Raw genomic sequence first — 11,608 nt, 5'->3', positions numbered from 1 at the left:
TGTGTGTGTGAGAGAGAGAGAGAGAAAGACAGAGAAAGTCAGAGATCAAGAACAAAGAAGAGAAGGAAAAAGAGAAAGAATGAGAGGACAACAGTGTGTGTGTGTGTGTGTGTGTGAGAGAGAGAGAGAGAAAGACAGAGAAAGTCAGAGATCAAGAACAAAGAAGAGAAGGAAAAAGAGAAAGAATGAGAGGACAACAGTGTGTGTGTGTGTGTGAGAGAGAGAGAGAGAGAGAGAGAAAGACAGAAAGTCAGAGATCAAGAACAAAGAAGAGAAGGAAAAAGAGAAAGAATGAGAGGACAACAGAGAGAGGGGGGGGAGGGAGGGAGGAAGGGAGAGACAGACACACAGAGAAAGACAGAGAAAGTCAGAGTTCGAGGACGAAGAAGAGAGGAAAAAGAGAAAGAGAGGATAGAGAGAGAGAGAGGAAGGGAGGGAGAGAAAGAGAGAGACCCACAGAAAGACAGAGAGAGAGAACACAAAAAGAAGAAAACGGGGAAAGAGGGAAGGAGAGAAAGGGACAAAGGAGAGAGGAAAAACAGAGGGGGGAGGGAGACAGAGAGAGAGGGAGGGAGATAGAGAGAAAAGAAAGGGAACACAAAAAGAAGAAAAACAGGGAGAGAGGGAGAGTGAGAGGACAAAGGAGAGAGGAAAAACAGATTGGGAAAGAGGGAGAGAGGAAGAAAAAAGGAGAGAGGGAGTGAGAACACAAAAATAAAAAAAACAGAGAGGGAGAGAGAGGACAAAGGAGAGAGGAAAAACAGAGAGAGAGGGGGAGGGAGAGGGAGAAAATAGTGGACTATTATATTCAACAAATGACCAGAGTTGGAATTTTTAAAATGCAGATCTGGGTATTTCGATCTTTGACTTGAGTTTTAAGAGTTCTTCCCTCTCTCTTCAAAGGTAATGAAATCTTAAGTGTTTCTATACCTTGCATGATATTAAATGGACAAAAATAATGTAAGCTGAAACGATTGTGTGTGTGCTTTTTTTCCTTCTTATCTGGGGGAAATTTTTTTTTTTTTGCAGTAGAAGCTGGCAAGAATTTGAGCACGAAACCGAAACCTTCGGGCTTTTAGGAAACCTCTGTAGCACCGCCTCTTCGCTTCTCAACCAGGCATGAGGTGCGGAAGAAGGAATTGGGCGACTGGGTGGCACTCGGCCAAGCCACATAGGTTTCCTCTGTATAAAGCAGGGGGGGGGAGGGAAGGAGGGAGGCCACCTGAGGTGGTGCGTTGCATGCTACCAAGTGCCCCGATGACAATGGGTATCACTGTTACATGCTTCATCCATAGCCGTGTAGTTTCGATGCCCAGGTCGTGATATTTCATGATTTTTTTCTAGCTCTTTTTCTTTGACTCTGGCATCTCCAGGAACAGCAAGATATCAATAAACTGTGTGTGTGGAAGGATTGTGGTTGTGTTTAAGAGTCTGACAGCCCAAGGACAGAAACTATTTTTAAACCTATTATTTGTGCGGCTGGCTCTGCTTCGATGTCTTCTGCCCGATGGTAGAAGGGTGAAGAGACACTGACCAGGATATCTGAATGATCTTTCCCAGAGATGGATAGCAATTAACATCCTGGGCAGAGTTATGTTAAGAAAAAGTTTTGCTCAAAGTGAAGGTTTCCCCTGAATCTGCCAGCAGGAAATAAAAGGTTTATTTATTCTGTTAGAATACCTCCTTCCTGGTTTCCCTCTTTGTTTACCTTCCATTGTTATTTACCCAGCCATTAAGAGGTAGTTATTTTGAGTCCACAGATGCTTTGCAGGGAGATTAAGCTAATGTATATATATAAAAAAGCGGTCATTTGGGGATATGTGGGAGGGGTGGCGTTTTTCATGTAAGGGAAATTCCTGTCATATGATGCCTGTAGGTTTTGCTGGGTGAGCAGAGCAGAGCTCAAGACGGATGATTTTATGATTTTACTTATAACCGCTGCAGCATCTCCATGGATGGACACGTGATTTGCATTTGGGTGCTCGATAGCTGTCTCACATTTATGACGGTTGCCGCGTCCCGGGGTTACGTGACCATCTTTTGCGACCTTCTGAAAGCGAAGTCCATGGGGAATCCAGACTCCCTTAACAACTATGTTGCTAATTTAACAACCGCAGTGATTCGCTTAACAAATGTGGCAAGAGCATTCGTAAAATAGGGCAAAATTCACTTAACAGCATAAATGTTGGGCTCGATTGTGATCGTAAGTTGAATACCTGTATTCCTTTCCAGGACGTAATATGCTACCTCTCTTCCACAGAATGTAGAAGGATAACAACAATAAATTATAAATACTGGAGCATCATTTGAACACCAGTTCAAGCATTGACCAAATACCCATCAGTCAATTGAAGAAGGCAGCTTTGCTTGGAAAAGTTTACATCTTATGATAACAGCTTTAACACCATCAAGCAACACATCTGCCTATTTCAAGTCCTTGGGAAGGACTTGATAGTTTGATAAAAACGTCAACTCCAGTCTAAACATCTGGTTGACTGTGAGTGTGCCACAAACATTAATCATAGAATAATTGAAGGCCAAGACTAGTCTAAAGATCTGGTAGCTGTGACTTCACATTCTAGTCAACAGATGATAATATTTTATTGATTAATCATGATCACTATTATAATTACTAGCCGCCCTGAGTCCCCCTCGGGGGAAAAGGGCGGCATACAAATGAAATAAACAGTTACTACAATGGCATGACAAAATAGCAATGATGGCATATTGGAAGATCTGCAAGAATTTCCATTGGCCTGTAAGCAGGAACCGATGGGATCACTAATTCGATCCAGAAATAGAAAACGAAGAGTGCTCTGGAACTTTAAAATTAAAATAGACAAGCACTTGTCATATCACAAGCCAGACTTAACAATTGTCGATAAGAAAAATAAAAAAGTATGCCTAGTGGATGTGACAATACCTGGAAACAGCAGAATAGAAGATAAAAAATGATCACAAAGGATCACCAAAAGACAAAATCCTGCAAATAGAAATAGAATGATTGTGACAAAGATAGAATCAATAGTAATAGGTGCCTTGGGTGCAATCCTGAAACATCTGGAGCACCACTTGAACATTGTTGGCATTGACACAATCCCCATCAGTCAGTTGCAAAAGGCATTTTTACTAGGAACAGCTTACATCCCACAATGATACCTTTAACACTCAAACAACATCTGCCTGTCAGAGACCTTGGTGGATAAAAATGCCAAATCCAGTGTAAACACCTGGCTGACTATGCAACCAACTCTGATACGAATACTTTATTGATTAACCATTAGGCAAATATACAAAATACAAATGAACAGTAATATGAGCGTATTTCTGTGTCACTGCTACAATTTATAACAATCAGATCCACACATTCTCAGTTATACTGTTTTGTTCAGATAAAGGGCCATATTATATGTAATTTGTGATCAACTGAAGAGGGAGGGGGCAATATTTTTTTCTGATAAGATGGAAGCAATTTGTGCACGTTATGAGTTTTCCGATTATAGAATCTATATTTCATTTAATCAAATTTCAGCATTGCAAAATTTTGTTCCAGCTAAGAATTGAACTTGGTTCTTCAGTGATTGTAGCGCCTATGCTATGAATCAAAGGTTGGATGGGATTAAAAAAAAAACCCTATATTTTGCTTATTAAGTTAAATTAAAACTAAATCTAATGGGGGATCCCGTCTGGTCATGGATTTAATAATTTCCCCTCCCCCCATCGGTCACATTAAAAAAATGTGTCATTCCTAAAAACAACAATCCTTCAATTTGCAGTAATTTTTGGAACTGCATCCAACGATTTGAAAGCTGTGATATTTTTTTTTTTTTACATTGCCGGGCCAATAATGATTTATGAGTTTTCAGGGTCTGTCTTCTTCGGCTTGACAGCTGCAATTACAATATTCTGGGTGTCTTTCTTAACATCTGACGGAAGTTTCTTCAGTGTGAAGAAAGAGGAAATAAGCGAAATTACTACTGACAAAATGCAGCCGATGATGGGGAAACGATTCCAATAAAAATATTCTGCAATCATCACTGAGGATCCCAGGAAATCTGGTAGCCTCCGTAAAACCATTTTCTTTTTGGACTGGGAGGTCATTATTGATTTCAGATGTCGGAGTACTACTTTGATTCGCTTGGCAAGTTTGGAGAGAGACGCATCATCCACGCCAAATTTATGGCAGCACCAGGAACCAAACATGATGAGAATCACAAGGCCCCCCAAGAATGCAATTCCTGGGACGGGGATCCCAGCTATAAACCCGGAGAAAATGGTGAGCACCCAGATCATTTTCTTCATTTTGTCTGCCTTCCCCTCCAAAATAGGAGAAATGACAGCAAGGATCTTCTTCCACAAGAACTCGCTCATCAAAGTTTCCCGCAGATGGGGGAAATCAAAGCGGTGGGGATCCCTGTTGGACACGGCAAAGACGTGAGGTTCTTTCACCCGTTTATTTTTCAAGGACTCCCTGAAGGTGAGCAAGAGGCTCTCTTCACCGTCCTGAGATGGTTGTCGCTTCTTAGCTTCCTCCAATTGCAGGTCTGCCTTGGTTTGAACCAGACAAAACTCTTTGTCCATTTTTTGGATCTTAAGCGCAAGCGGCAAAGAAGTGGCCTGGCAAATCTGAGGGTCTACTATGATGAAGTAATGGAAGTCCTTTAAGTCTACCTTCCGGCCATCAGCATCTTCCCCCTGAAGTAATTCTTTGTTCCAGGTGATCTCTGAAAACTTGACCGGGGCAAATTCTAGATTTGGGACATTTACTTTTGTAGCAACATAAGTTGCAGCTGCATCGGGCTCATCCAGATGTGGGTTCTGCAGGGTGTTAATGAGGGAGGACTTCCCAGAGTTTGGTTCTCCTACCACAGCAACGTTGAGAGGAAAATCTTCAAACGACTTGCTCGGTTCATCCACAATGAGAGAGAGGGCCTCAGTAAGCTTCCCTTCAGAAATAGCTGCCTCAAATTGTTTCCTACGTGAGGATCCAAATGTACCATAATCATGTCCAGAACTGCAAAAGGGGGAAAGTGAAAAGGTTGTAAACCTCAAACATTTCCATTGTTTGGAGCAGAACCATGTTCGGGGGACTCAAAAGAGTCAAGATGGCGGCTATGACCATTCCATCAAAAGCTTCCTCCCTTTTTATATATGCGTTGCCTGGGCTAAGCCTGTAAAAAAAGGGGGCGGGGCTTTGATCACATGATTGTAGCCGCCACCTTGACTTTCTGAACCTCTCATGGTTGCCCAACCTTTTGGCTTGCCGGGGCCTTATTGAGTGAAGAATTGTCTTGAGCTGCATACAACACACGCACACACATGCAATATTTATATATTATGTTATTATATATAAGTATATAACACACACATACACACATAATATATCTTGTTGGGCCACATTACTAGCTGTCCAGGGCTGTATTTGACCCAATGGAGCAGGTAGGAAACGCCTGTTATAAGCTATCCTGACTTTATATGTAAACATTAAAATATTTGGTAACTTCTTTGAGTATAGTAAAAATATTGTAAATACATTAATACACTATTAACATCCATTCCTCCTCTCTTTCATCTCTCTCTCTCATCAAATTTGTCTACATCTACCTATTCATCTCTCTCTCCAATCTCCCTCCCCTTTCTCTTCCTACTATCTATCTATCTATCTATCTATCTATCTATCTATCTATCTATCTATCTATCTATCTTTCTTTCTTCCTTCCTTCCTTCCTTCCTTCCTTCCTTCCTTCCTTCCTTCCTTCCTTCCTTCCTTCCTTCCTCTATCATCTATCATGTATATCTTCTACCTATCTACCTATCCAGCTATCTACCTATCTACCTTACTACTTATCTACCTATCTATCTACCTACCTACCTACCTACCTACCTACCTACCTACCTACCTACCTATCTATCTATCCTTTCTTTCTTTCCTTCCTTCCTTCCTTCCTTCTTTCTCTCTCACTCTCTTTCATCTATCAATCTATCATCTATCATGTATATATTCTATCTATCTATCTATCTATCTATCTATCTATCTATCTATCTATCCATCCATCCATCCATCCATCCTTCCCTCCCTCTTTCTTTCATCTATCTATCAATCAATCAATCTTCTATCATGTATATCATCTTCTATCTATCTATCTATCTATCTATCTATCTATCTATCTATCTATCTATCTATCTATCTATCTATCTATCTATCTATCTTCTATCATGTATATCATCTTCTATCTATCTATCTATCTATCTATCTATCCATCCATCCTTCCTTCCTTCCTTCCTTCTTTCCTTCCCTCCCTCCCTCTTTTATCTATCTATCTATCTATCTATCTATCTATCTATCTATCTATCTATCTATCTATCTATCTTCTATCATGTATATCATCTTCTATCTATCTATCTATCTATCTATCTATCTATCTATCTATCTATCTATCTATCTTCTATCATGTATATCATCTTCTATCTATCTATCTATCTATCTATCTATCTATCTATCTATCTATCTATAATCTATTTCAGTATCTATTGCTTTCTATCTTTATTAAACAATTGAGACTCTGAGACACATAACAAGTGATTAATACTGCACAGTTAAAAGCAACAACAAAAAACAATAGGCAGCTGGGACCCTACATGCCAATGGTCCCACTCTAGGTTGGAATTCCTGTCAACCTGGCCTAAGGAAACTCCATAAGTAGGCAAGCAAGTCTGGAAATAAGCCAAAGAAACTCAGTTCAAAAATTATCCTTTACCTGCTCCCAGGTAGAAATATTTCGGAGTCACTTTCAGCCATGGTCTTTTTCTTTTTTCTTTTGGTCCCTCCTGCTCTTTTTCTTTGCTTTCTTTTTTTATCTTCCCTCTTTCCAAAGTTGTGCCTCCTTCTTTCTCCTCTTTCAATTCACGTTGTTTCTGCAGAAATTAAAAGGGCAACAACACCCAGAGACAATAAAAGGTTTTTTTTTCTTAAAAAAAAAAAGAGAGATTGTACAAGTACAGAAAAGTACACTTATTTGTCCATTGGAAAACTGAAATATTTGTTTCGCCAAGATGCCATCAAGTTTGAACAGACCGTGTTTGGGTGCCACTTGTTTCCCCTCCAAGGATCTTCAGAAAACCCTCACAATTCCTCAGGCCCCTAGCGGTCTAGAGTGCCTACGACAACCTGAAACAAAAAAATGATGCAACGCAACAAATGACAGATAGCCATGTCTTGTGTATCTAGGCCAACCATCACCAGCTCTGAATCAGAGCTCAAATTACCTGGGCCAAATCCATGGGTTGCATGGAGGCCATGGAATCCCATGTCAACTTGGACCCAATTCTAAGATGGGATGTCCTTCAAAACCAAAAGGCCTAGAGGGAAGTGCCCCCCCCCATCCCTCAATCAGCTCTGAGAGCTTGAGGGCCACTGCAGTGATACACCAGCAACAGTCCAGGTTTCTCCTCATAATCCAGATTTAAGCACAGACCCTTACATTAATACTTACCTCCAGGGCAGTGTTATTGGTCACTGGTTGGGTGTCCCAAACGGTCTCATCTACACATCCTCTCCAGTCCTAATGCCTTGGCTGATGTAAGTTTTCAACTCTGGATGGGCAGGTTTTCTTGATGTTTTGTTCTGAAATCATCATGAAATCTTGCAAGATTTGTGTGTGTGTGTGTGTGTGTGTGTGTGTGTGTGTGTGTGAAGAAGAGAGATACCTGAGCTCTTGCATAAAGTTGTTGATAACAAAACAAAAAAAAACGGTTGATGATCTTTACCCAATAGAACATTTGGTTACTCAAGTCTTCCTTTCTCCACCTCTGACTATTTTCTTCTTTCATTTCTCAACTTCCCTTTTTTTGGGTTAATATAAAGAAATATAGCATGATTGTACCAGAGGTGGGTTCCTACCAGTTCGCACCTATTCGGTAGAACCTACCGAAACTACCAAATCTACCGAACCGGTTAGAAGAGGTTCCACCAGTGGACCCGGAAAGCAGGCCACACCTACAGAAGAGGTTCCAAACTTTTTTGAAACCCACCACTGGTCCTTGGATATGATTATTCTACACTATCATGCTCCTGTTTATAAAACTCAGTGCCTCTGGGAAAGGGAGGGATGACTACTGCGTTTGTGGTGCAATCAGAACATTGCGTGTGTTGAAGTTGTTTTAACGCAAACCAAAGATGCCTTTTAAAAAAACAAGTTTACATCCTATTCTTATGCATGCCAGTGCTGTGTGTGAGGTAATTTAAGGTGGTTCTGACAAGTGTCGTCGGCATCTTCATATCCGGTCACATGGGCGGCAAGCCACTCCCATCCAGTCACATGGGCGGCAAGCCACTCCCACAAAGGAGGCCACACCCACAGAATAGGTTCGAACAATTTTTGAAACCCACCACTGGATTGTATGCTGCCCAGGGTCACCTGGTGTGAAAGGGACAGCTATATAAATAGCAACAGCACTTAGACTTATATACCGCTTCCATAGTGCTTTATAGCACTCTCTGAGTGGTTTATAACGCCCCCCCCAACAACCTGAGCTGTCATTTTATGTGATTAATAAGTGAATAAGTCAATGAAGTATGTGTCTTCTTTTCCATTCCTTTTGGCCTTTGTCCAAGCTACTATACTTTTTCCTGGCATCATCAGAAGTCTTTCTGAATGATATTCTTCTACTCTTTCCCCCATTTTGTAATGTTATCGTTTTGACTTCTCTATCCCGTGTTTCTTCCCCTGAAGGCTCCACCTCCATCTCTCTTATGGCCTCTGTGGTGAGATCCGAGGTGGTGCAGTGGTTAGGCTGCAGTACTGCAGGCCACTTCAGCTGACTGCTATCTGCAGTTCGGCGGTTCTAATCTCACCGGCTCAAGGTTGACTCAGCCGTCCATCCTTCCGAGGTGGGTGAAATGAGGACCCAGATTGTCGGGGGCGATATGCTGACTCTGTAAACCGCTTAGAGAGGCCTATGAAGCGGTATATAAGTCTAACTGCTATTGCTACTGCTATTGATTCTGTAATACTAGTAAATAAAAGCAGGAAGGATTGGATGTGATTGCTAGAGAATGGACCTCGATGCTGTTTCCCTCCTTAAGCTCCCAAGCTTAAAAAGAAGAGGCAAAACCACACCGGATCGATTTTCTATACTTTGTCTCTTTCTCTGAGTAGAGTAACTTCTAATAGGTGGCCCATACGGTAGGTAGGGATGATGACCAATGCTGACTTTGGCCCTCTGGAGACCTTCTGTCATTCCCTTTTCCCATAACCCCATTTCGGCAGCTCTGCCCCAAAGCATAATATTCAGCGTCATCAGCCATCCATTGACACCCCGAGCATCATTGCTGTCCATCATTAGCAAGCTCAAAAGGAGCATGGATGTACCGAAGGACATTTGCTTAGAGTAATGATATCCAGAATTTAAACTCTCTATTGGCCAGAAATTCTGACTTTTATAGAGTTTTTAGAGTTTTAGAGTTTTATTATTATTTATAGGCCGCCCTTTCCCCTGAGGGGACTCAGGGCGGCTTACAAAATATAGGGAAGGGGGTACAAAACAGTAAACATGAAACAATACATGAGTAAAAGTAATACACAACATTCATTCATCATTCGGGTGGGGACAAATTACGATCTTTATCCCCAGGCCTGACGGGATAGCCAGGACTTGAGGGCTGTGCGGAAGGTCTGGACGGTGGTGAGGGTACGAATCTCCACGGGGAGGTCATTCCAAAGGGTCGGAGCTACTACTGAAAAGGCTCTCCTCCGTGTGGTTGCCAGTCGACACTGACTGGCAGATGGAACTCGGAGGAGGCCTAATCTATGCGATCTAATAGGTCGCAGGGAGGTAATTGGCAGGAGGCGGTCTCCTCCTCCAAAGATAGGCCTATAAAAGTCAGAAATTCTGACTTTTATAGGCCTATCTTTGAATCATAGTACCTTTGGTTAAGAGCCGAGGTGGCGCAGTGGTTAGAGTGCAGTACTGCAGCCACTTCAGCTGACTGCTATCTGCAGTTCGGCGGTTCAAATCTCACCGGCTCAAGGTTGACTCAGCCTTCCATCCTTCCGAGGTGGATGAAATGAGGACCCAGACTGTGGGGGCAATATGCTGACTCTGTAAACCGCTTAAAGAGGGCTGAAAGCCCTATGAAGTGGTATATAAGTCTAACTGCTATTGCTATCCCTAACTACAGACTGAGACAGGCTAAACACTTTCCTTGCTCATTTTTTACACCTATCCATCTCCCGCCGTTAATGCCTCTCCCTCTCTTTATGGTCTCTGGAATCATTAAATAAGCCTCCAGTGAAATTTCCATCAACTATCCTGCCCAAAACAGAAAGAAAAACTACTGAACGGTGTGAAATCTTATCTATTTATAGATGATGTGTCTGAAATTTTGTAAGGTTCAGGATTTGATCTTGTTTTGTTGAAGTCTCTCTCTTTCTTTGGTTATAAGTTTTGTGTTGCATGAGGATGGATAGCTTGGTTTTTTTGTAGGGCGAGAGGCCTGACCCAGGGTGTTGGATCAAAATGGAACACAATTATAGCAGTGGTGGGATTCAATTTTTTTTTTACTGCCAATTCTGTGGGCGTGGCTTTGTGGGTGTGGCTTTGTGGGCGTAACAGGGGAAGGATACTGTAAAATCCCCATTCATTCCCCACTCCAGGGGAAGAATACTATAAAATCTCCATTCCTCCCCCACTCCAGGGGAAGGATACTATAAAATCTCCATTCCCTCCCCACTCTAGGAGAAGGATACTGTAAAATCCCCATTCATTCCCCACTCCAGGGGAAGGATACTGTAAAATCCCCATTCATTCCCCACTCCATGGGAAGGATACTGTAAAATCCCCATTCCTTCCCACTCCAGGGGAAGGATACTGTAAAATATCCATTCCCTCCCCACTCCAGGGGAAGGATACTATAAAATCTGCATTCCTTCCCCACTCCAGGAGAAGGATACTGCAAAATCTCCATTCCTTCCCCACTCCAGGAGAAGGATACTATAAAATCTGCATTCCTTCCCCACTCCAGGGGAAGGATACTATAAAATCTCCATTCCTTCCCAACTCCAGGAGAAGGATACTATAAAATCTCCATTCCTTCCCCACTTCAGGGGAAGGTTACTGCAAAATCCCCATTTGCTCCCGATTAGCTGGGACTCAGGAGGCAGGGAATAGATGGGGGCAGGCCCAGTCAGAGGTAGTATTTACCGGTTCTTTGAACTACTCAAAATTTCCGCTACCGGTTCTCCCGAACTGGTCAGAACCTGCTGAATACCACCTCTGAATTATAGGGATGAGAAGAATGTTACATAAAAATCTTCCCTAATGTGACATAAAAATAAGAATAAGAACTCTTACTGGTTTATATACATCTTTGAAATTTTGCAAGATCCAGGATTTTGGACTCCTGTAAGAAAAGCAACTATTTCTGGATGTACCCCACACTGCCTTGCCAGTAAATTATGGGTTTTGAAGTTCTTTTAAAATCTGGGGAATGGTGGGTTGAAGTCCTGGGGAAAGCTTCGGAATGGTGGCAGTTCCACACATCTCAAAAGTTTGACTTTCTTTTTTCCAGAACCCGAAACTTAAGCTACTTTCGTTTCTTATAAAGGAA

The 11,608-nt window shown here is 42.0% G+C and overlaps 1 protein-coding gene across 1 annotated transcript; it reads right to left on the bottom strand.

Annotated features, from left to right (window-relative positions):
* Positions 1-3,665: 3,665 nt before the first annotated feature.
* On the bottom strand, positions 3,666-7,348 carry LOC116516052 (interferon-inducible GTPase 5-like). The gene is made up of 2 exons (XM_032228417.1): positions 6,759-7,348; positions 3,666-5,014 (listed from the first exon to the last, which is right to left on the bottom strand). Exons 1-2 carry the CDS (start codon positions 6,797-6,799, stop codon positions 3,853-3,855), a joined length of 1,203 nt encoding a protein of 400 aa, XP_032084308.1. The 5' UTR covers positions 6,800-7,348; the 3' UTR covers positions 3,666-3,852.
* Positions 7,349-11,608: the final 4,260 nt, after the last annotated feature.

The sequence above is a fragment of the Thamnophis elegans genome, chromosome 12 (genome assembly GCF_009769535.1).
Source record: "Thamnophis elegans isolate rThaEle1 chromosome 12, rThaEle1.pri, whole genome shotgun sequence".
NCBI lineage: Eukaryota > Metazoa > Chordata > Lepidosauria > Squamata > Colubridae > Thamnophis > Thamnophis elegans.
Note: the sequence above shows the minus strand (reverse complement) of the source record. Positions and strands in the feature narration are given on the sequence as shown.

Bases quoted from the DNA above. Each gene is read 5' to 3' on its own strand.
- LOC116516052 (XM_032228417.1), bottom strand. From the start codon at position 6,799: ATGGCTGAAAGTGACTCCGAAATATTTCTACCTGGGAGCAG. The intron at 5,015-6,758 runs GTAAAGGATAAT...CCCCTTTTGCAG, and splicing joins ATATTTCTACCTGGGAGCAG to TTCTGGACATGATTATGGTA.